At 40.2% G+C, this 25,822-nt stretch overlaps 1 protein-coding gene across 2 annotated transcripts in view; it reads right to left on the bottom strand.

The window, feature by feature from the left end:
* ptpra (protein tyrosine phosphatase receptor type A) overlaps nt 1-25,822 on the bottom strand; it is a 73,769-nt gene that overhangs the window by 15,320 nt on the left and 32,627 nt on the right. For both annotated transcript variants that reach the window (XM_066711778.1, XM_066711779.1), the window contains exons 3-13: nt 21,105-21,192; nt 18,852-19,214; nt 7,581-7,598; nt 7,001-7,085; nt 5,429-5,502; nt 5,185-5,321; nt 4,925-5,015; nt 3,775-3,851; nt 3,489-3,525; nt 3,195-3,292; nt 2,094-2,213 (exon numbers count right to left, since the gene is read on the bottom strand). In XM_066711778.1, the coding sequence (XP_066567875.1) occupies nt 2,094-2,213; nt 3,195-3,292; nt 3,489-3,525; nt 3,775-3,851; nt 4,925-5,015; nt 5,185-5,321; nt 5,429-5,502; nt 7,001-7,085; nt 7,581-7,598; nt 18,852-19,214; nt 21,105-21,192 (1,188 nt within the window). The remainder of the gene's footprint in view (nt 1-2,093; nt 2,214-3,194; nt 3,293-3,488; nt 3,526-3,774; nt 3,852-4,924; nt 5,016-5,184; nt 5,322-5,428; nt 5,503-7,000; nt 7,086-7,580; nt 7,599-18,851; nt 19,215-21,104; nt 21,193-25,822) is intronic.

Here is a 25,822-nt window from a genome sequence, read left to right as displayed (position 1 = left end):
ACATTCTGTGAATCCACTATCAACAACCCCCGCAAACTCTACTCCACCTTCTCGTCCCTCTTTGCCCCCTATCCCCCTCCTCCTCCTCCCTCGTCTCTAACTGCTGATAATTTTGCCTCCTTTTTCTCCTCCAAGATCGCAGACATCCACAAGCTCTTCAACAGTCCTCTCCCATCGCATCCAAACCTCCCACCAACCAAGCTTCCTTTTCTTCATTCTCACCTGTATTGGACTCTGAAGTTTCCTCTCTCCTGGTACGTCACAAACCTGCAACGTGCGGCCTGGACCCTCTCCCTTCTCACCTCCTCCAAGTGACCGCTCCTGATCTACTCCCCTTCATCTCCTCCCTCCTCAACTCCTCACTCCTCTCTAGCTGTTTCCCCTCTGCATTTCAACAAGCTGCTTTCATACCACTCTTCAAGAAACCAACTCTTGACCCCACCTCTTCTCAAAACTACCATCCTGTCTCCCTACTTCCCTTCCTCTCAAAGACTCTTGAGCGGGTGGTCCACCGTCAGCTCTCTGCCTTTCTGTCCCAACACTCACTCCTTGATCCTCTGTAATTCGGCATCCGCACAGCTCACTCCACTGAAACTGCTCTCCTGGCAGTCACTGACTCCCTCAGCTATGCTCGGGCGACCTCCCTCTCCACAGTCCTTATTCTCCTTCATCTCTCTGCAGCATTTGACACCGTCGATCACTCCATCCTCCTCTCCTGCCTTGCTGACCTTGGAATCTCTGGAACTGCTCTCACCTGGTTCTCCTCCTACCTCAGCGATCGGATCTCCTCTTTTTTTCCCCCCACTCTTCCTCACCGTCTGCTGATATCTCCATCTCAATCCCCTTGGAATCCACCACACTCTCTCCTTCTTCGTCCGCTAAAAATCTAGGAGTCACCCTCGATCCTGCGCTCTCCTACACCCAGCACATCAACACGCTGACACGCACCTGCAGATTCTTCCTCAGCAACATACGCCAAATCCGTCCCTTCCTCACCAACTACTCAACTCAGCTGCTCGTCCAGTCACTGGTCCTCTCCCGCCTGGACTACTGCAACTCCCTCCTGGCCGGCCTGCCTGCAACTACTACCCGCCGCTCCAGCTCATCCAGAACTCTGCGGTTCGCCTGATATTCTCTCTACCCCGATTCGCACAGGCTACTTCACTGCTCCGCTCCCTCCACTGGCTCCCAATACCGGCACGCATTCAGTTCAAGACTCTGACCCTCACCTAACGCGGTCTTGACCACACTGCACCAAGCTACCTTCAGTCCCTCATCTCCTCATACATCCCCTCCAGATAAACTGCGCTCCTCCAGTGCCAGAAGACTAACTCTGCCTCCTCTCCACTCTCCTTCCTCCAGAGCCGCTCCTTCTCATCCCTGGCCCCTAAATGGTGGAACGACCTTCCCACCGAAGTCATAACAGCAGAGTCCTTGACCTCCTTCCGGCACTTACTCAAAACACATCTTTTCAGACAGTACTTGTAATATTATTCCTTTTACTCTCCTGTAAGATAGTAACTCAAGAAGCATGGTAAAATGTTGTGAAGTGCTAATACTTGTATTATTGATTTCCCCCTTACTCCCTTTCCCGTAGCCCTTGACTGTGACCTAACATCATGACAGCACTTAGCTTTTACTTTCCAGGATGTATGACCTCACCTATTGTATTTACTTGTGTAAATTGTAATTTGTAAAATGTATTATGCTTTGAATAATGTAAATTTCAATTTGTAATGTTTGATGCCTTGTACTGAACTGTATTCTTGCACTTTGTATTGCGCTTATATTTTGTAAGTCGCCCTGGATAAGGGCGTCTGCCAAGAAATAAAAATAATAATAATAAAGCAGGCAAGGTATAAGCTGCAAATAATAATACATTCAAGTACTTTCAAGCACTGAGCAAAATAAATGAAAAAACAAACAAAGTACATCCCCAGCCTTGATTTTGGTATTTGTAAATTCAAGTACTTTCAAGCACAAATAAGAATACACTAAAGTGCAATGACTACAAAGATAGTAATAAAGACAGGTACAGTACAGTGGTTATATAAAGCTATAATCCCATTTGTCGCAGTGCTATGAAACAGTACCTGCTGGATGCAGAACTTGCGGATGGTGTAGTCCACCAGAACCATCATGTCCTCCACTGACACACGTATACTGCCATAGGTCCAGCAACCCTGATCAGGCCAGTACTGAGCACACTTACACTGCAGAGAGAGGGGGAGAGGTAACAGTGAAAACTGAGTAACTAATAACATCATAGGAATGTCTGGTTTACGTGTGTGTTTAATATTGATTATGTCTTATTTTCTTTGTGTGTATCTGTAGAAGCACACTATTTTAATCATTTAGTGTTCTGCATGCACTTGCAACCATAAGGCTAAGGGGATCAAGCCACTGAGAATAGGATCTAAGCAGATCTGGCACCCTGTTTTAGATCATCTTTTAGTAAAGAGTAAACAAGTCTGGTGGAAAGTATCCAACCAGACATTTCCGAATAAGACCATGCAACTTTATGATTGATTGCTCTAATAAGAAGGGAGAAGACACCCCTCTCCCTCTGTGATAAGCCCCTTCTGATGGGTAATATAGCTGTTTGAAACTAGGAACCCTGCATATTTCTGTTGGCTAAACTTGCTGTATGGTCTCTTTGTGGATCCACTTGAATAAAGCTGACTGACTACAGCTCCTGCCCCAAAGTTTCATTCCAAAGTAGTGACAAAGTGGCTCCCTGATATACTCTTAAGTGGTGACGATACATTGAACTACACTCAGTAGCTATTGTTTCACAGGGCAGTGCCTGTATTTTATTATTAGGATAGTATACAAGTCTCAAGTAAGCACCAGAAGTCAAGTCAACCAAAGCAGGGGTCAAGCAGAGCATGTTCTTACTTTTCTTTGTCTGCAAACACACAGAGCCTACTCCTCTACTAGCACAACCTTTCCCTGTTTCAGAGTGTACCTTATATAGTCATCAGTTGTCAATTCCTGACAGGTGTGTCTGCTTCCCACCCTGAAAATGTCCATATGCTTTCTGGGAAGTGTAGTTTCCTAAAGGCATCTATTTTCAGATTTGTAGTTTTTAGGCAAAAGGCCATTTAGTGCATGGGCAAAGAACCTCATGAATATTCAACCAATCTATTACTTCTACCTCCCTCTCTTTCCTCTCTCTGCTCTCCCTCACTCACCTCTTTGCGCTCCTTCAAGTTGGTCACCATGACAATGGTGGCAGTGTTCTGCTCCCAGATCATCCTCCAGAAATCATTTACTGTCTCTTCCTTTGGCCCTGAGAGAGAGAGGTATAAGGAAAGGAGGAAAGAGAAATGGAAGGAGGGAGAGAAAGTAATGTGATTTGCTGTGCTCACTGTGAGATTGGACTGCGCGTGGCTATGCATATGAATGAAAGCAAGAGATATTAGACACGATGGGTATTAACAGTTCAAGGTTTTACAAGTGTGGGATATTAGCGATGGGTGTATTACCTTGTGCTGCGATGAACTTGTTCTTCTCCTGGTATCCCTGAAAGCAGAGGGGCAGATATTACTCCTGCTGTGATGAACACTACTCTCAACAATACCACAATCTACAATACTACAATCACCCAGATTTTTTCCTCATTTTCCACATCACTCCCTCTGTCTTTCCATTCTACTTCCCTTTCTCTCCCTCATCTGTCTGTCTCCTGTCCATACTATATGTCCACCCCAATGCCATCTGTACTTCCCTCTCTTCCCCTGTATTCTCACCCTCCTCCTTCCTGTCACTTACGTTGATGTAGGAGGCATTGATGAAGTCTGAGTCTGGGACACCCTCTAGTGATGTGAGGTGGACGCGTGAGTGGTCATCTGAGAAGGGACGAGAGATGATTCAGAGTGATACATCTGGTGACTATTTGTTGAACCTCCTCTTAGGAGGTGACGACATATAATGTTACTGTGCAGGGACAGTTTATGCACGGGGGGTGGAACATGAAATACAAAGTCAGACTTTACAAACCCAACAAAATAAGAATTACTATCGCTGTATTGTGAATGAAGCAGGTCTATATGTGCAAAAAATAACACATTTACAGATAAGAAAACATGCAATTTTTCCAGTACCAAGAACAGGGAATGTTGCTGTTGCAGGGAATGTACACCTTTAAGCACTGAGAGCACGAGATGCATCAAATAAAAGCTTAATATAGAATAGACAATGCCATTGTGTGCTATCTGTTTGCAACAGCAGAGCTAATAGCAGGTGTATCGGATTCAGCCGTAACATTTGGATGGCTCCCAGACGCAGACCCTTGCATGAGGTAGCTTCTTTGTGGGACTCACTCACAATTACACTTTTTTTGTCTCGATCCTTACGTTTCTGGGCACCAGACTTGTACTTTCTATCAATTGTTCCTACAAGTTTTAGCTAGGGTACACTAGCTAGCTACTGACATGCATGCAGCAGACAATTAGACTGTAATAATAAATTAACTGTAATAAAATAAGTGCAGCAACAAGGATATTAATACCCCCCCAGCTCCGCTATGGTTACTGTGTGAAGGAGTGCTTTCCAGTACTTTTTAGTCTGGACTTGTTGAATACTGCTAAATTCATACAGCTTGCACATTGTAAGGATCAAAGTACACATTGTTGTTCAAATAAAAATAATAATACTTGCTTTGCAGTGTTCCTTAAACTCTAGTTAGTTCAAATTAATGAATGCATTTTGATTTTACTAAAAGCTATAACTGCATGACAGTATTGCTATTACAGTGCATTATATTGTACAATATTTCACTGTACATTACTGTATGGTACTGATTAGGAGAGGGGGAAAAGACAGGGGGACAGAGTGGAAAAGAGAGGATTTAGAGAGGGTGGCAAAATGAGAGCTAGGAGGAGGGATACAGACAGACAGGGAAAGAGGAGTGCAGACTCACAAGGCAGGATGTTGACATATCTGTTCTTCTCCTTATTCTCCTCTTTAGATGCAGCATCACAGGAGGCCTGGATAGGACACACTGGCAGGGCCTGCAGACAGACATTGAACCACTATGTCTGTGTGCAGTATAGTGTTGTGTACAATATAATGTGGTGTAGTGTACAGTGTAGTAGTGAAGTAGTGAAGTGTACTGTGAAGTGTCTAGAACAGTGTACGGTGAAGTGTGTAGTATAATATATAGTGTATATTGAGCCTCACATTGAATTCTTCTCTGAATAGCTTGTTGTCATCGGCCATACGACGGTTGATCTCCTCCTCCAGCTTATCCACAGGGATGGGCGGATATTTCCTGTTAGTACTGGGGGAACGAGCCAATAGCGGCATACTCTGGAGCTCTGAGAGAAAAACTGGAGTTTAGCTGAACAGTGTTTCTCAGTGGTGTCTGAGGTAGACAGACAGACAGACAGACAGACAGACAGACAGACAGACAGACAGACAGTACCTGTGTCATCTGCTCTCCCATTGGGCAATCTGAAGGAATTTGAGTGGATTCCAGCCTGCTTGTACTTTTTAAACCTGCAGAATACAGGCGAACAGCACTAGACATGTAGTAATCTTATTATGAGTGTCAGTTTATCAGTGTATATGCCGTGTCTTAATATCTCAGTGTGTCATGCCTCATTTCAAGACCTGGTGCAGGTATATTGGTGTTTCCTCACTCTGAGCACTGCCATAAGTGTAAGTTCTTTTTTAATAACAGTATGATTATGAAATAGTATGGTGGTGTCTTAAAAAAAAATATATATATATATATATCTGTATCTTAGGGTTGTCAGGTGTTCTGCCGTTTCAAATAAATAATATATATATACGGTTTTAACTTAAAACGTTTTTCTTACATTTAATACCATACCAACCACAGTCTTTTTTTTAAATTATTGTATGGTTTTCCACATACATGATCAGTTTTGTATACTTAGATACAATTATGTTTAATTACTTTTGTTTTGTTCAACAAGTAGGCTAATCTACCTTTTGACTTGATCAAGAACCATGGATAAAAAAAAAAATGTATACTACATGAAAATGATGTCTCTTTCTAAAATAAGAACATTGTTAGTAACGGCATGACTATATTTGGTTACCCGACGGTATTACATTTTATTGTCACAATAAAACAATGGCCAGTCATTTCAATGAAATACAAAGGGCAAAAATAGGTTGAGGATTGCATAGCAAATTTTAATGATTCAAAACAATTTGTTTCTTAATAAATTAAATATAGTACATTTACCTGACATATTGCAGATTGTATCATTATTTCTCTTGTACACAATATTATCTTAGGACAGCAAAATTGTCATCTGCCTAGCTAATAGACATCTGTCCAGCTACATAGTGCCTGATTTACATATTTGTTTAATTAGCAATTGTAAACCATAAATCTGATATAAGTTTGCACTCAATAACACTGAATTATACTTTAACATACATTTTGAAGGTTCGTGTTCCATAAATGAGATTGAAATATCCAGATGAAAATATTAAACTTTAGCATCGAGATTCTGATGACAATACAACATTTTTAGAAATTATTAAAATTATTAAAAATAATTGCATGGATGTTTGCATATTATTAATATTCTTAGTATTCATCTGCTATGGATATAGCTTCTCTACATACAATTTAGATGCATTTTGTGTTTTAAAACATAATAAATCAACTGCCTGAAGTATAATGGTTAACAACAGTTATACAAATTATGATTTTTTCCATCTCAGTTAATCAGTTAAATAGTATTTAGCTAATTTTGTCACTCTACCAATTTAGAGGTGGCTATAATTTGTGCATTTATTTAATATGGGCAAATTGCATAAAATGTCTTGAATAAAGTCGTGCATTAGTAACATAGGCTATGCATTTTCCATTATTTTCAGCAGGATATTTCTTTCTTAAGTATCCAAAAAAAAAAAAAAAAAAAAAGGTTGTGCACTGCAGGATAATTTTAATACCCTACACACCTTACACCTACAATGGCAATGAGACAGCAGTATCAAAGTGTGTCAGTCTTACCTGAGCATGTACAGCACAATAATGATGAACACAATAACCAGCAGAGAGGACAGAGCCACCGTTACTGCGATTATCGGGGTATCATCTGGAGAACAAGGGACAGGAAGAGAGGAGATGAAAAAGTGAGAGAGAGGGTGAAAGAAGTACAGAGTGAGGGAGGAAGAGAAGGAGCTTGAGCAACACCTGTTTTACTTGTCAAAAAATGTATCATTTGAACTTGAACATAAGACAGAAGGGGGGCACAGATCTGGAAATGGAAAAGGGAGTGATTAATAGACAGATGTACTCTTTCCCTCTATCCGTCAACTGAAAGAGAAAGAGCACACACACAAACCTATACCAGCTGTCACTCACATTCACAGCTCAGCATGGATTGTAAAACAGAAAGAGAGAGATAGGAGAGAGAGTAGTTCTCAGCCCAAGCACTTAATGAATCTGACTCATTCGCAGACTCTGGCAGAGGGAGAACATCGGGAAACACATCAAAAGAGCTTACTTATAATGACACACACACATTATCTCTAGCATGGATGGCAGCCCGTCAGTGACAGGGCAGTGTACTATGGGCAGTTTCTCTTACCTGAGGTGTTCTCCCCATCTGTAGAGAAAAAAAAAACAAGCATCAGGGATCAGCATATCACTTTAGAAATGCTTACACAGCAGGGCAGAGTTCCTTGTGACAGCAAGTTCTGCTATTACCACAGCATCCTCCAGCTAGGCAGTTTAACATAAATAACTTTTTGTCACGTCACTGAACTCTACTGCCTCCTTCCTGTTGAGGAACCTGCAGCTCATACAGTACTGTGCAAAAGTTTTATGCAGGTGTGAAAAAATGCTATACAGTAGGAATGCTTTCAAAATAGACATGTTAATAGATTATATTTATCAATTAACTAAATGCAAAGTGAGTTAACAGAAGAAAAATCTACATCAAATCAATATTTGGTGTGACTACCCTTTGCCTTCAAAACAGCATCAATTCTTCTAGGTACACTAGCACACAGTTTTTGAAGGAACTTGGCAGGAAGGTTGGCCTAAAGGGAAACTACATCCCCAGATGCTCCTCTCTCTTCATGTAATCCCAGACAGACTTGATGATGTTGAGATCAGGGCTCTGTGGGGGCCATACCATCACTTCCAGGACTCCATGTTCTTCTTTACACTGAAGATAGTTCTTAATGACTTTTGCTGTATGTTTGGGGTCATTGTCATGCTGCAGAATGAATTTGGGGACAATCAGATGCCTCCCTGATGGTATTGCATGATAGATAAGTATTTGCCTGTAATTCTCAGCATTGAGGAGACCATTAATTCTGACCAAATCACCAACTCCATTTGCAGAAATGCAGCCCCAAACTTGCAAGGAACCTCCACCATGGTTCATTGTTGCCTGCAGACACTCATTCGTGTACCGCTCACCAGGCCTTCGGCAAACAAACTGCCTTCTGCTACAGCCAAATATTTCAGATTTTGACTCATCAGTCCAGAGCACCTGCTGCCATTTTTCTTCACCTCAGTTCCTGTATTTTCGTGCATAGTTGAGTCGCTTGGCTTTGTTGCCAAGTTGGAGGTATGGTTTTTTGGCCGCAAGTCTTCCATGAAGGCCACTTCTGACCAGATGTCTCCGGACAGTAGATGGGTGTACCAGGGTCCCACTGTTTTCTGCCAATTCTGAGCTGATGGCACTGCTGGACATCTTCCGATTGCAAAGGGAAGTAAGCATGATGTCTTTCATCTCCTGCAGTAAGTTTCCTTGGCCGACCACTGCGTCAACAGTCCTCAGCGTTGCCTGTTTCTTTGTGCTTCTTCATGAAATGCCTGTGTGCCTTGAAATTTCTGCCTGGGAGAGACCTTGCTGATGCAGTATAACTACCTTGTGTCTTGTTGCTGTGCTCAGTCTTGCCATGGTGTATGACTTTTGACAGTAAACTTTCTTCAGCAACCTCACCTTGTTAGCTGAGTTTGGCTCTTCCTCACCCAGTTTTATTTCTCCTACACAGCTGTTTCTGTTTCAGTTAATTATTGTGTTTCAACCTACATATTGAATTGATGATCATTAGCACCTGTTTGGTATAATTGTTTCATCATACACCTGATTATATTCCTACAAAATCCCTGACTTTGTGCAAGTGTACCTAGACAAATTGATGCTGTTTTGAAGGCAAAGGGTGGTCACACCAAATACAGATTTGATTTAGATTTTTCTTTTGTTCACTCACTTTCCAATTTGTTAATTGATGAATATAATCTATTAACATGTCTATTTTTGAAAGCATTCTTACTTTATAGCACTTTTTCACACTTGCCTAAAACTTTTGCACAGTATTGTATATTACACAATAACTGCACTTTCTCCACAACCTGCACACAACTGTGTTGGTCCATGAAGAGAAAGTGATGGAAATCATCTTACTTGTTGTAGTAGAAGATTAAATATCACATGGTTTAACACAGGGATCATGAGAAACAGAGAGAGAGATGATTGTAGTTATGGACTACTTGGACATAAGATACAGCTTTATTTTCCTCCCATTTCTATTTCTATAGAGAACTTATAAACTACATTGATAAATATGTTGGTGTTAAGTTTTTACATTTAAGTCTCTATTTTTATAACAAGTTCTAGGATTGCTTCTTATGTTCAGAAAAATGCACCATTATTTACAGTTCAGAAATTCATAAAACTAGAATGCATAGTACAGACAATATCAAAAAAATATATTTCTACTGGGGGATTTATTTATTTATGTATTTAAAATAACTGCTCAAACTTAAACTTTAATTTTCAAAGGTTGGATACCGATATTTCTCACTGCCCAAATGTTACATTAACCATTATGAATAAAGCTTAAATGTCAGACTGTTTCCGATTAGCTAAAGTAATATATATTTTCCAAATAATTTAAATATACCATGATTATAGATAATGTCCTATGTATGTCCTATTCATAAACAATATAAAAAATGATAACGCCATGATACAGGTGGAGCAGGTTTACTTTAAATAAATCATACTGTATCATATGTTGAGCAATGTTAGTACAAACTAGCCATGACAGATAAACTGTCTGTGAATTACACGTAAGCGCAAATATACAACTTTGGACACCCCAGTAAGACTAAAAGAATATAGGCTATATACACTCACCTAAAGGATTATTAGGAACACCATACTAATACTGTGTTTGACCCCCTTTCGCCTTCAGAACTGCCTTAATTCTACGTGGCATTGATTCAACAAGGTGCTGAAAGCATTCTTTAGAAATGTTGGCCCATATTGATAGGATAGCATCTTGCAGTTGATGGAGATTTGTGCGATGCACATCCAGGGCACGAAGCTCCCGTTCCACCACATCCCAAAGATGCTCTATTGGGTTGAGATCTGGTGACTGTGGGGGCCAGTTTAGTACAGTGAACTCATTGTCATGTTCAAGAAACCAATTTGAAATGATTCGACCTTTGTGACATGGTGCATTATCCTGCTGGAAGTAGCCATCAGAGGATGGGTACATGGTGGTCATAAAGGGATGGACATGGTCAGAAACAATGCTCAGGTAGGCCGTGGCATTTAAACGATGCCCAATTGGCACTAAGGGGCCTAAAGTGTGCCAAGAAAACATCCCCCACACCATTACACCACCACCACCAGCCTGCACAGTGGTAACAAGGCATGATGGATCCATGTTCTCATTCTGTTTACGCCAAATTCTGACTCTACCATCTGAATGTCTCAACAGAAATCGAGACTCATCAGACCAGGCAACATTTTTCCAGTCTTCAACTGTCCAATTTTGGTGAGCTTGTGCAAATTGTAGCCTCTTTTTCCTATTTGTAGTGGAGATGAGTGGTACCCGGTGGGGTCTTCTGCTGTTGTAGCCCATCCGCCTCAAGGTTGTACGTGTTGTGGCTTCACAAATGCTTTACTGCATACCTCGGTTGTAACGAGTGGTTATTTCAGTCAAAGTTGCTCTTCTATCAGCTTGAATCAGTCGGCCCATTCTCCTCTGACCTCTAGCATCAACAAGGCATTTTCGTCCACAGGACCGCCGCATACTGGATGTTTTTCCCTTTTCACACCATTCTTTGTAAACCCTAGAAATGGTTGTGCGTGAAAATCCCAGTAACTGAGCAGATTGTGAAATACTCAGACCGGCCCGTCTGGCACCAACAACCATGCCACGCTCAAAATTGCTTAAATCACCTTTCTTTCCCATTCAGACATTCAGTTTGGAGTTCAGGAGATTGTCTTGACCAGGACCACACCCCTAAATGCATTGAAGCAACTGCCATGTGATTGGTTGGTTAGATAATTGCATTAATGAGAAATTGAACAGATGTTCCTAATAATCCTTTAGGTGAGTGTACAGTTGTGTTCAAAAGTTTGCATACCCTGGCAGAAATTTTGAAATTTTGGCATTGATTTTGAAAATATGACTGATCTTTTATTTAAGGATCGTGATCATATGAAGCCATTTATTTTCACATAGTTATTTGTCTCCTTTTTAAATCATAATGATAACAGAAATCACCCAAATGGCCCTGATCAAAAGTTTACATACCCTTGAATGTTTGGCCTTGTTACAGACACACAAGGTGACACACACAGGTTAAAATGGCAATTAAAGGTTACTTTCCCACACCTGTGGCTTTTTAAATTGCAATTAGTGTCTGTGTATAAATCGTCAATGAGATTGTTAGCTCTCAAGTGGATGCACTGAGCAGGCTAGATACTGAGCCATGGGGAGCAGAAAAGAACTGTCAAAAGACCTGTGTAACAAGGTAATGGAACTTTATAAAGATGGAAAAGGATATAAAAAGATATCCAAAAGCTTTGAAAATGCCAGTCAGTACTGTTCAATCACTTATTGAGAAGTGGAAAATTCGGGGATCTCTTGATACCAAGCCAAGGTCAGGTAGACCAAGAAAGATTTCAGCCACAACTGCCAGAAGAATTGTTCGGGATACAAAGAAAAACCCACAGGTAACCTCAGGAGAAATACAGGCTGCTCTGGAAAAAGACGGTGTGGTTGTTTCAAGGAGCACAATACGATGATACTTGAACAAAAATTAGCTGCATGGTCGAGTTGCCAGAAAGAAGCCTTTACTGCGCCAATGCCACAAAAAAGCCCGGTTACAATATACCCGACAACACCTTGACATGCCTCACAGCTTCTGGCACACTGTAATTTGGAGTGATGAGACCAAAATAGAGCTTTATGGTCACAACCATAAGCGCTATGTTTGGAGAGGGGTCAACAAGGCCTATAGTGAAAAGAATACCATTCCCACTGTGAAGCATGGTGGTGGCTCACTGATGTTTTGGGGGTGTGTGAGCTCTAAAGGCACGGGGAATCTTGTGAAAATTGATGGCAAGATGAATGCAGCATGTTATCAGAAAATACTGGCAGACAATTTGCATTCTTCTGCACGATAGCTGCGCATGTGACGCTCTTGGACTTTCCAGCACAACAATGACCCTAAGCACAAGGCCAAGTTGACCCTCCAGTGGTTACAGCAGAAAAAGGTGAAGGTTCTGGAGTGGCCATCACAGTCTCCTGACCTTAATATCATCGAGCCACTCTGGGGAGATCTCAAACGTGCGGTTCATGCAAGATGACTAAAGACTTTGCATGACCTGGAGGCATTTTGCCAAGATGAATGGGCAGCTATACCACCTGCAAGAATTTGGGTCCTCATAGACAACTATTACATTATGACTGCACGCTGCTAAAGGGGGCAATACACAGTATTAAGAACTAAGGGTATGCAGACTTTTCATTTTTTCATTTCATTTTTTTCGTTGTTGCTATGTTCTGTTTTATGATTGTACCATTCCGTTATAACCTACAGTTGAATATGAATCCCATAAGAAATAAAAGAACTGTGTTTTGCCTGCTCACTCATGCTTTCTTTAAAAATGATACATATATTACCAATTCTCCAAAGGTATGCAAACTTTTGAACACAACTGTATATATATATATATATATATATATATATATATATATATACATACAGTGAAGGAAAAAAGTATTTGATCCCCTGCTGATTTTGTACGTTTGCCCACTGACAAAGAAATGATCAGTCTATAATTTTAATGGTAGGTGTATTTTAACAGTGAGAGACAGAATAACAACAAAAAAATCCAGAAAAACGCATTTCAAAAAAGTTATAAATTGATTTGCATGTTAATGAGGGAAATAAGTATTTGATCCCCTATCAATCAGCAAGATTTCTGGCTCCCAGGTGTCTTTTATACAGGTAACGAGCTGAGATTAGGGGCACTCTCTTAAAGGGAGTGCTCCTAATCTCAGCTCGTTACCTGTATAAAAGACACCTGTCCACAGAAGGAATCAAATAATCAGATTCCAAACTCTCCACCATGGCCAAGACCAAAGAGCTCTCCAAGGATGTCAGGGACAAGATTGTAGACCTACACAAGGCTGGAATGGGCTACAAGACCAATCGCCAAGCAGCTTGGCGAGAAGGTGACAACAGTTGGTGCGATTATTCGCAAATGGAAGAAACACAAAATAACTGTCAGTCTCCCTCGGTCTGGGTTTCCATGCAAGATCTCACCTCATGGAGTTTCAATGATCATGAGAACGGTGAGGAATCAGCCAAGAACTACACGGGAGGATCTTGTTAATGATCTCAAGGCAGCTGGGACCGTAGTCACCAAGAAAACAATTGGTAACACACTACGCCGTGAAGGACTGAAATCCTGCAGAGCCCGCAAGGTCCCCCTGCTCAAGACAGCACATGTACAGGCCCGTCTGATGTTTGCCAACATCTGAATGATTCAGAGGAGAACTAGGTGAAAGTGTTGTGGTCAGATGAGACCAAAATCGAGCTCTTTGGCATCAACTCAACTCGCCGTGTTTGGAGGAGGAGGAATGACCCCAAGAACACCATCCCCACCGTCAAACATGGAGGTGGAAACATTATGCTTTGGGGGTGTTTTTCTGCTAAGGGGACGGGACAACTGCACCGCATCAAAGGGATGATGGACGGGGCCATGTAGCATCAAATCTTGGGTGAGAACCTCCTTCCCTCAGCCAGGGCATTGAAAATGGGTCGTGGATGGTATTCCAGCATGACAATGACCCAAAACACACAGCCAAGGCAACAAAGGAGTGGCTCAAGAAGAAGCACATTAAGGTCCTGGAGTGGCCTAGCCAGCCTCCAGACCTTAATCCCATAGAAAATCTTTGGAGGGAGCTGAAGGTTCGAGTTGCCAAATGTCAGCCTCGAAACCTTAATGACTTGGAGAGGATCTGCAAAGAGGAGTGGGACAAAATCCCTCCTGAGATGTGTGCAAACCTGGTGGCCAACTACAAGAAACGTCTGACCTCTGTGATTGCCAACAAGGGTTTTGCCACCAAGTACTAAGTCGAAGGGGTCAAATACTTATTTCCCTCATTAACATGCAAATCAATGTATAACTTTTTTGAAATGCATTTTTCTGGATTTGTTTGTTGTTATTCTGTCTCTCACTGTTAAAATACACCTACCATTAAAATTATAGACTGATCATTTCTTTGTCAGTGGGCAAACATACAAAATCTGCAGGGGATCAAATACTTTTTTCCCCCACTGTGTATATATATAAGGGCTTCCTCGATTAATCGACTCTATTATTCAACTAATAAATTGATTGACGATCAATATTTTCTATTTAATCAAGCAGATTATTATACAAAATATATATTATAATGACTGGCAATTATATGGATTATACATTTCAAACTACCTACAAGAGCCAAAACCACTTATTTTAACCGATAGCTCTTTAAACGCTGTGGTATATGAAAGACAAATGATCTAATAAAACTAGCAACAAATGGAGTAGGGTATATAAATGGAAATATGACCATAAGACATTAAAATGATTGGTATAAATAACAAAATGCTTTTTTTCTAAATGTGTTTGCACAATGAAAACAAATAGGTTAAATGAAACAAGTGATTATTTGTGGCGTAATGCTATACAATGCATGTGTTTTCAAGCACATGAAAGACTGTAGACAGGTGAGAGACTGCGATTTGAACTTGATTTGCATTTATGTAGCTAAAACGCAGTAGGCATATTTAATACACATATATAGGAAAAGTCACGAACAGGTATGCGCAGTGTATTCAGGAACACAGAGTAATTAAACTGACCACCTCACCGTTTCTAGTGTGAAATTATAAAGGTGAAAAAGTACAGTCTAGCTTTGGATTCAAACTGGATTGGTAAGGAAACATTGAAGACAAAGTAAAGTTCTTCTGTTTCATTTGCAAGCAATGCTTTTCTTACAAGGGCAATGTGAGTTTACAGTATCATTTGTGAACAGACCATTCATTTGCTGTAGCAATTATAATTTAGTTTGCTGATTAAAATTATTTAGGTTGGGTTTTGTTTATATACATTTCAGTTTTTTTTAACCAATCAAATATTTTAAAATTGACAGACATATATATATATATATATATATATATATATATATATATATATATATATATATATATTCTCAAGAATTAATCAATATTAATCAATATCAATCACATATTTGCCATAGTTGCAAGAATTTTCTGGTTCTTTAGTATAACTATCCTGAAAAAGGTGCCCTGTAAATGCAGTTCAATAATCACATTAAATTAAGTATACTGTGCATTGTTCTTGCTGAGATTTTTTTGTCTTCTAGTTTGAGGCGCAGACCAGGCACATTGACCTCCACCCTGGAGTGGTGAGTGCTACATTACTTTTATTTTGTGCATTATTTATTTTGTATGATTTTGTGCTTAATCATTTGTATTGTGCTGTGCTAATTATTCGGTTTAATGTTATACTGCAGTATTTTTAAAATCCAATACCGGATACAAATGTACGGTGGCTCGTTGAGGACATTAAAAAAAGCCCCTCTGGTTATCTCGTGATCACGACATAATGAGTTGTTATGTCATGATCACGAGTTAACGTTACCTCTTGCTATCAGAGAAAGCGGAAGTGCTGTCAACACATTCGGGTTTATTGAAGGACTACACATCAAAGCAGTGGCCACCCCTTCACTGGCGACATAGGGGCTTTAAATACTCTATTCAATTAAACATTGAACTGCACGGGCACTGGAGGGGAGAACACAAAACGTGCAAATGTGATATAGGTGTATTTAATGATATGTTACATATGTAACAGTTAAAACTGTATAAAACCATACACAAACAATGTCATGCTTATCAAAAGGGACCACTGTGCGGTGATTCAGACCACTTGGTCCATGTGGTCCGGACCTCAGCAAGTGTACACAGATGAAGGCTTAAAATATATAATTTCAAGCAGGCATAACTATACTCAATGGTTAACAGACTTAACCCCACTATTGTACGGAAATAATAATAACAGGAAAAGCATAAGTATTATAGTAATAACAATAAATACGCATTTGACCGATGCCCCACTTGGGATTCAAACCACGTTCATTTAGTGTCTTCATCTACACAGCACTGCAGCCCGCTACAACACGGCACATAACCTTAGGTTTAAAGCTCTTCTGAGGGGTTACGTCATATGTAATGTGTTCATTATGTAGAATGAGTGTATTTACAAATAGGCACATGTAAAATATGCTAATATGAACATGTGTATGATTATTATAATTGTAGTTTGGAAAGTTTTTATGAATTGTGTCAAGAAAACTAAAACAAATGCCAGCGCATTCAGTTTGCTTTAAGAGCAGTGCGCAGTGGTCCCACTCGGCCGAACCCCTACTGGCACCGCGGACACACACGGACAACGGTCACTTTTGAGTGACAATTAACCTGAACCGCATGTCTTTGCACTGGGTGGAAATGGGAGTAAACCACTATACACTTAGAAAAGAAGCGAGATACGGAGAGAATAAGCAAACTTCACAGAAGCTTAAATGCATTACGCAAATTTCATTCCAGTGGGTAGCCTATACATCAACCAAGAAGTTGTGTTGTAATGAAGTTCGCGACAGTTTCAAGATCACTTCAATTATTGAAAGGCATAAAACAATGTGTCTGCATTAGCCTTGTTGAAAATAAAACCAAATGTGTTGACACAGCACTGCCCCAGTCTCAGCACTGTCTCATGAAAATTACATCACTTCCGCTTTCTCTGATAGCGAGAGGTAACGTTATCTCGTGATCACGACATAACTTGTTATGTCGTGATCACGAGATAACCAGGCCTACTGTACAGCAATGAGGTACAGGGTTCATTGACCTAACCTGACCACAGCAGGTGGGAGAGCAGCCCAACCAAGAGATTGCAAGTGCAAACACCTATTCCAACTACACAGGAGTCCAGCTAGTAGCAGCTGAAGGGTTGAAGTGGTCCGTTTTCCTCTGCTGATCACTGTGCACAAGAGAGCACCGAAATACTGGGCCCACCTTAACAACAGCAGCTAACACTTATACTGCACTAAAGAGCCAAGAGCTCACCCCCAGACAGTATGCCTGCAGATCACTGGCATAGATTTTCAATGACAGAGGCCACACCATCCTGAGTGGACAAACAGTGGGCACTGCAGTATGAATATATATATATATATATATATATATATATATATACACTCACCTAAAGGATTATTAGGAACACCTGTTCAATTTCTCATTAATGCAATTATCTAACCAACCAATCACATGGCAGTTGCTTCAATGCATTTAGGGGTGTGGTCCTGGTCAAGACAATCTCCTGAACTCCAAACTGAATGTCTGAATGGGAAAGAAAGGTGATTTAAGCAATTTTGAGCGTGGCATGGTTGTTGGTGCCAGACGGGCCGGTCTGAGTATTTCACAATCTGCTCAGTTACTGGGATTTTCACGCACAACCATTTCTAGGGTTTACAAAGAATGATGTGAAAAGGGAAAATCATCCAGTATGCGGCAGTCCTGTGGGCGAAAATGCCTTGTTGATGCTAGAGGTCAGAGGAGAATGGGCCGACTGATTCAAGCTGATAGAAGAGCAACTTTGACTGAAATAACCACTCGTTACAACCGAGGTATGCAGCAAATCATTTGTGAAGCCACAACACGTACAACCTTGAGGCGGATGGGCTACAACAGCAGAAGACCCCACCGGGTACCACTCATCTCCACTACAAATAGGAAAAAGAGGCTACAATTTGCACAAGCTCACCAAAATTGGACAGTTGAAGACTGGAAAAATGTTGCCTGGTCTGATGAGTCTCGATTTCTGTTGAGACATTCAGATGGTAGAGTCAGAATTTGGCGTAAACAGAATGAGAACATGGATCCATCATGCCTTGTTACCACTGTGCAGGCTGGTGGTGGTGGTGTAATGGTGTGGGGGATGTTTTCTTGGCACACTTTAGGCCCCTTAATGCCAATTGGGCATCGTTTAAATGCCACGGCCTACCTGAGCATTGTTTCTGACCATGTCCATCCCTTTATGAACACCATGTACCCATCCTCTGATGGCTACTTCCAGCAGGATAATGCACCATGTCACAAAGGTCGAATCATTTCAAATTGGTTTCTTGAACATGACAATGAGTTCGCTGTACTAAACTGGCCCCCACAGTCACCAGATCTCAACCCAATAGAGCATCTTTGGGATGTGGTGGAACGGGAGCTTCGTGCCCTGACTGTGCATCCCAAAAATCTCCATCAACTGCAAGATGCTATCCTATCAATATGGGCCAACATTTCTAAAGAATGCTTTCAGCACCTTGTTGAATCAATGCCACGTAGAATTAAGGCAGTTCTGAAGGTGAAAGGGGGTCAAACACAGTATTAGTATGGTGTTCCTAATAATCCTTTAGGTGAGTGTATATATATATATAAACATATAAACAGAGACAAAGAGAGTTAGGTGTACCTGGGGTGGTGCTGGTGTGCACGGTGGTGTATCCAGCAGTAGGCAATGTGGAGGGGGTGTAGTCAGGGGTGGTGGTGCTGTGTGGCAGCCATGTGAGGGTTGTGCCATTGCCCACCTTCCCCTCATCCTCAGCAGAGGGTGAAGGGCTAGCGGGAATGGAGGAAGGGGCTTCACTGCTGTTGCTGTTACTTTTGGTGGGATGACTGGTTGGCACGGTGACAGTTGTTGCTGAAGTGGCCCCATTACTGTTGGCGACTGTAGTCACAGACAGGGTGGTGGATGTCGTTGACAGCGTAACATTGATTGATGGAGTCTCAGAGTTGAGAGGAGGCGTGATGGAGCTGTTGGCTGGGGCAGAGGGCTCTGAGAGAGAGAGAGAGTTATGTATTGCCAAAGGTACAAAACACAAAATATAACTACAATTAATGATGTTGAGATATACACAGTCTCTCACACTGCGGTGAGGTGGCAATATGTGTATGTAGGTACATGTATGAGTGGGAGTCCATATCATAACATTACTACAAGAACATGACGACGACATCATCACGTGTCCAATTAGTGCCGACCATTACAGCACCTGCCCATCACCAAGCTGACTATTACAGTGCCTGTTCTGTACAACAAATCACCAGAACTGTCCAACCCCATTAAGACCCAGCAACTATATTTACTAATTAATATGGAATAACAATAACAATCTGTCATGTTTGTAACACTGTTTATTTCCACACAGTGCTTCAATAAGTGAAATGCCAGAGAGATGTACTGTATATGGAAATATCCTTACTAATCTGTTGATGTTGATGTTAATCTTTTTCTTGGGAATGCAAATTTAGCCTTTAAAGTAAATGTGTACCAAACTACAGGTCTAGGATTAATACATGGTATAGCTGTTATTAAACCAAAGCAGATGTTAAAAGCACTCCCACATAGTGAATACATGAGGTGAGGAGTGATGACAGTAAGGAGCCTTATATTTCAAACAGACAGGGACTTCAAACAGCATTTTAAGCAACATTTTCTGTTTATGTACACACCTACATTATGTGTGTTTTGCATATGGACCAAGGAATGGACAGTACTTAAGAAAAAACAAATGGCAAATTCAAGCAGTTCTTAAAACTGTCAAATAGCTCCAGTATTGAAATTAAATACTGACCTGTTTGCATTAATACTACAGTATTTGATGAGGAAATAAGGTGCAAAACAGAATTATTTTTTAAATTAATTAATAGTTTAATTATTTAATAGGCAGGTCAAAAGAAAATGCACAATGGACATTACAGCCAATAGAACATAGCATAATATAAGTTAACCGATGTGCACATTGTGTGTGTGTGTGTGTGTCAGGGTAACGATCATATTATTTAATTAATTGTGATACAAAACATCTTATGAAATGTTCTCATATTAGGCAGTAACATGCACAGGACATTAAGAGGGCAGGGGCTCGACCGTGGGGGGGGGTGCTGATGTAGTGCTGAAGGGGGGGGCGGTGAAGTGCCTACTGTGGGGACGAAGTTCCGACGGTGGGGGGAGAGCGATTGCTGACGTGGGGGCTGATGCAAGTATTAATACCCGGGTGGGGGGCATGAGGGCCCCCTCCCCCCTGCATGTCAGTTATATTAGGTATTAGGCCGAGACAGAGTCCTTAGGTGGCAAGTCTGACACCATTAAAATCTGCACTGATTTTATATATATATATATAAAACCTGTATATGTATCTATACCAGAGTATATGATTTATATGATTATATCAGCACATTTTGTGAATCAGTATAATTAATAAAAAAATGCAATAGCTGCATCTGCAACCAAAGGCTTAGATTCACTGATATTTGTTTAATTGAAACACTGTAAAATACATTAAAGATTATGTTATGTATATAAACACTCATGTGGTACTATTTTAACATCTTTAACTGTTCTTGCCCAGACTCTGCCATCATAATGGATTTGGGCACCAAGTTCCCCAGCAATATTCTTATGCTATGCAGTACGACAATCTATAAAGCAAAAACAAAAACAGCACCACAAAATTGACAGACATCATTATTATTATCACAAAATAAATAGTAAGTACAATTTTTGTGTCTTAATTGGGTTGTATATTGGTTGGTGCAGTGATGGTGAACACAGTGTGGTGGTGAAAGACAGACTGTTATGGTTTATGCTGTATTTAGATTTGCAGTTGAGTCTTAGCAGTCATGTATGCATACAAATCCTGCCCCCACGGAATGGTGATCTCACTTTGAGGGAGTGTGGGATCCTGGGCTGAACTGAGGGCTGCTACAGCCATAATGAGGAGCAGGAGCCGGGAACACACACCCATATTGCCCTGAGAGAGAAAGAGAGATGGAGATAAAGAATTAGACACACAACTTATGATTAAAAAATAATGATGACATCATAATAATACTAGGTGCTCAAAGAGGAGGAGCTTCGATTATTAAAAGTACTAACTTAAAGGGTAAGAAAAGCCATTTCTAAAATTCATGATTTTGGGTGTCTTTATGTGTTGTTATAGCGTATACGTAAGATACATACTATTCTTCCAGTTCAATTCTATCATATAAGCAACTTTTAAGATTAAAACAAAATTAAACTTACCAAATAATGTCAAGCTGTATACTTCTTCAGTTCTACAATACGTGTTGTCATTTCTCCATGAATTGTGGAAAACTACAATATTACCAGATTTGTCTTTCCCACGACATCTCCAGTGACTAATATATTAACTGTGTGTTCATGTTTTTTTAAAGTCTTACTCCTTGATAGTAATTATCGTTTCCATAGACAACATGATGGGACAACAGTGAAGACAGCATTATTTTATTCTACTTTCCAACAAACAGAGGAGATTAATCTGCAAAGGAGATTATTTGTGCAAGAACATAAGAAAGTTTACAAACGAGAGGAGGCCATTCAACCCATCATGCTCATTTAGTGTCCATTAATAACTAAGTGATCCAAGGATCCTATCCAGCCTATTTCTAAATGTTCCCAAACTGTCAGTTTCAACCACATCGCTTGGGAGTTTGTTCCAGATTTTAACAACTCTCTGTGTGAAGACGTTTCTCCTGTTTTCTGTCTTGTATGCCTTGAAGCCCAATTTCCATTTGTGTCCCCGAGTCCGTGTGTCCCTGCAGATCTGGATAAGCTCCTCTGGTTTGATCGATACCTTTCATGATTTTGAGTCATGAATCAAGTCCCCACGTAGTCTCCGCTGTTCCAGGGTGAAAAGGTTCCGTTGCCTCAGTCTCTCAGTAGCACATTTCCTTCAAACCTGGAATAAGTCTGGTTGCTCGCTTCTGAACTGCCTCTAGAGCATCCATTTATTTATTGGAGTGTGAAGCCCAGAACTGTAGACAGTATTCCAGATGAGCTCTAACTAGTGCACTGCACAGTCTGAACATTACTGCCCTTGTTTAACATTCTGTTTGCCTCTGTATTGCTTCCCCACATTGTTTGCATGGAGAAAGTGAGGAGTCCACATAGACTCCTAGGTCTTTCTCATGTGTTACTTCATCTAGTTCTATTCCTCCCATAGTGTAATTATAGTGGACATTTTTGTTACCTGTATGTAATAACCTGTGCTGCCGAGATTGTATCTGGTGAGCCACCAATTTTACTATCATCTGCAAATTTGACAAGTTTGCCATCTCATGGAAATGTTTGGAAACTGAAAGATAACTTTAATTACTACCAAGGAGTAACAGTATGAAACACTAACACGGTTGATTTGTGGTAATTTATGACTACAGGAATTTATGACAACACATCCTGAATAACTGAAGGAGCATACAGAATGTATTTAGCCATCGGACATTATTTGGTAAGTTTAAATGAGCAGCGTGTTTACAAAAATAACAAATGTGTATTACTTCTCCCTGTATCATGATCCTGATTAAGATTAACCATATGTTAAGTATCCTAGATATTTTTCATAATTATTTATCTGTGCGAGAAATAAACTATTCCAATATTAAAAGTGCACGTTGTATAAATCTGTTCTGTGTATATATAGCCGTGTGTTAGCATATCAGTATGAAATATACAGTTGCAGCCTATGTAGCTAACTGACTGTAACTTGGCAGAACTGATTCTTAAGAGTTTTCAGTTTCCAGTTTCCCCGCTGTTTACGGCTACTGTCTCGTACACACAAAACTGTGGGACATTTAGGGTTAGGATTTTTTAGGTTCCCAGAGTGCGGCCCTCGAGGATGTTTGGTGCAGCCCCCCCAAAGCAAACCTTCAACCACCCCTGTTCTGATCCTTTGCTATATTTTTACACTTTCTGAACATTTTCTGTTACAAAATGCACGTGTAACTTGGGGGAAAACAATAAAACAACAATTAAAAATAATATATGTTCCCTAACAGAAGTGTATAGGAAATAAAAAGGTATGATTTGGGACATATTTAGTTTTCATCTGTGGTTAATTTTCTACTGTGACCCCCCCATCTCATGCAACCTCCATAAATTGTCCCTCCATTATGGGCTCAAATTAGAGCCATAAGTAACTAATTCAAACTGAAAAATATTGTAAACAACATAAAGTTGAGAAAAATGATGTTGAGATTTTGAAACAAAATGTATAGAATTGTAAACAAAAAATATATATTGAAAGGAAATAATGTTAAACCGAGAGCATTGGAGTGAGTCCCTGTCTTTAGTTGTGATGCTGCAATCCTCACTTTCGCCGCTAGTTTCTTTGCTTTCGTTTTTTTCTTTTTCTCATTTACGTTTTGGCACTGTTTTGTAGTGAGGGCGAGGCTTAGAGGGAGGCATACGTCATGGCTCTCCATTGGTCCACTACGTTTGAGTGACGGTTCTTCCTAACCCAATCAGTGATCAGGGTGGGTGGTCTGCGTTGGAATTCACGGTTCTCAGGTGATTTCTGTGTGAGATGATGGTCATGGTTTCAACAGCACCGCCGATTCTAGCAACTCATTAGAAACATCCTGGTGTGTTCATAGCCCTTCAGTCAAAATCTGGAAAATCAGTGGATCCCACCGCCTTCTTCAAACTATCCTCCCCCCATACAGCACTGAAGCAAAACACAGGATTCACCTGCTACATGCAGAGTAAAATGTTCAATATCGTGTTCATATTAAATTAACCTGCGGGAGCACTTTAATTCAGCTCCTCTGATAACACAGTGCCGACTGACCTCACATCATTTAGCAAGAGGCAAATGCAGGGGCATCATATTCATTAAGAGCATGTGATGTCCCAGTTAACGTTTAGGTAAGAAACGCACACACACACACACACACAGTCACCTACATAATTACTGGCACCATTGATAAAGATGACAATAAATGTTGTTTAAAAATAACACATATGTAATATGTAGAAAACAATTGTCTATAACGTTCATTTAAAACATGCATTGTTTATAATTAAATTCCAAAGCCATGTAGTTGCACCCACTCCGTTGCATAGTGGTGACTGTCAGATCATCTCACTTGCTCAATGATTGGCTTAGGAAGAACCGTCACTTAAACCTTGTGGGGTTTTTTTTCAACATTTATAAAGATTTTTTTTTTTAATAAATACTTAAATAAATGCTTAATCTCCATTTTTGAAAAATATTTATCATTTGATTAAATATTTAACTAAATCCAGTCACAAAATAAATATATAGTTTTTAAATAAATATTTAGTCTAAATATTAATGTTAAATATAAATGTAAATGTTAAATATAAATTTGAATGTTACATGTAAAAGTTAAATCTAATGTTAAATATAAATGTTAAATGTGGAGTTTGCAAAATAAATATATAGCTAACTTGCAAATGTAATCCCGCCCCTCTGGTCAGGTCAGCCTCTCACAGCAGTGGGCGAGATTTCAGTAACCCATGTAATGTGAGCTGTGTTTCAGTGCATCATCGGGGCATCAAATTGTCGGATTGCTATTCCGTGGAGCTAGTGGTCACTGATCACTGAGTGGACACTGGCTCCCAGTAAAAACTGAATTAAAAACAATCACAGAGGGTCAGGGCAGGACTTTATATACAATGAGCGGGCAGCGGAGCAGCAGCCCAGGGTGTGAAGTATAAACTCGTGGAGAATAGTTTCCCCCTTTGAGACACTGGCCCACAATCACACCAACATATTGTATTTATAATGAATAACAAACAGTCCTGGTCATCAGTGTTCATTCTTATTGTATTTATAATAAATAACACACAGTTCTGGTCATCAGTGGTCCACTCACTGAACCAGCGCACTGTGAGAGTGGCCGGGTCATGCCTGTAACCAGATGAATTGAGGGATATTCGTGTATAAAACACTCAATATAGGAAAGATCGTGAGATTCAGACGTTTAATTTAGAATGCCTCGTAAGATATGCATTTATGAAGTTTCAACATGTTTTTAATTTCCCCAAAGTTAATTTCATAACAGAAAAACTGAGCTTTGTGGGCTGCGCTTCCTAAGCACTGATGAAAGCTGAAACGTTTGCTGCTATTTTCTCTTGAGCCTTTAAGACCTGATTCCACAAATAAATAAATGTCTGACTTTGTTTCCTTTTCAATGCAGTGTGCGGAAAGGATCTCTTTTCTTAATAACAGAACACATTATACACTGGACTCGCTGTCACTACACTACACCACTGCCATTTAAGGGATCACGCCCCGCCCACTGCTGTGAGAGGCTGACTGACCAGAGGGGCAGGACTGTATTTGCATGATAGCTAAATATTTATTTTGCAAACTCCACATTTAACATTTATATTTATATTCAACATTTATATTTATATTCAACATTTATTTTAGACAAAAATGGAGATTAAGCATTTATTTAAGTACTTATTTAAAAAAACGAAATCTTTATAAATTTGGAAAAAAACGGCTTAAGTATTTACTAAATGTGGAAAAAAACACAAGATTTAAGTTAAATGTTTTACATTTGGTGCCCCATAATGCCGGCGAAAGCAAAGATTGCAGCATTGCAACCACA

This window comes from Amia ocellicauda, chromosome 8 (genome assembly GCF_036373705.1).
Source record: "Amia ocellicauda isolate fAmiCal2 chromosome 8, fAmiCal2.hap1, whole genome shotgun sequence".
NCBI classification, from domain to species: Eukaryota; Metazoa; Chordata; class Actinopteri; order Amiiformes; family Amiidae; genus Amia; species Amia ocellicauda.
This window is presented reverse-complemented; position numbering and strand designations above follow the sequence as displayed.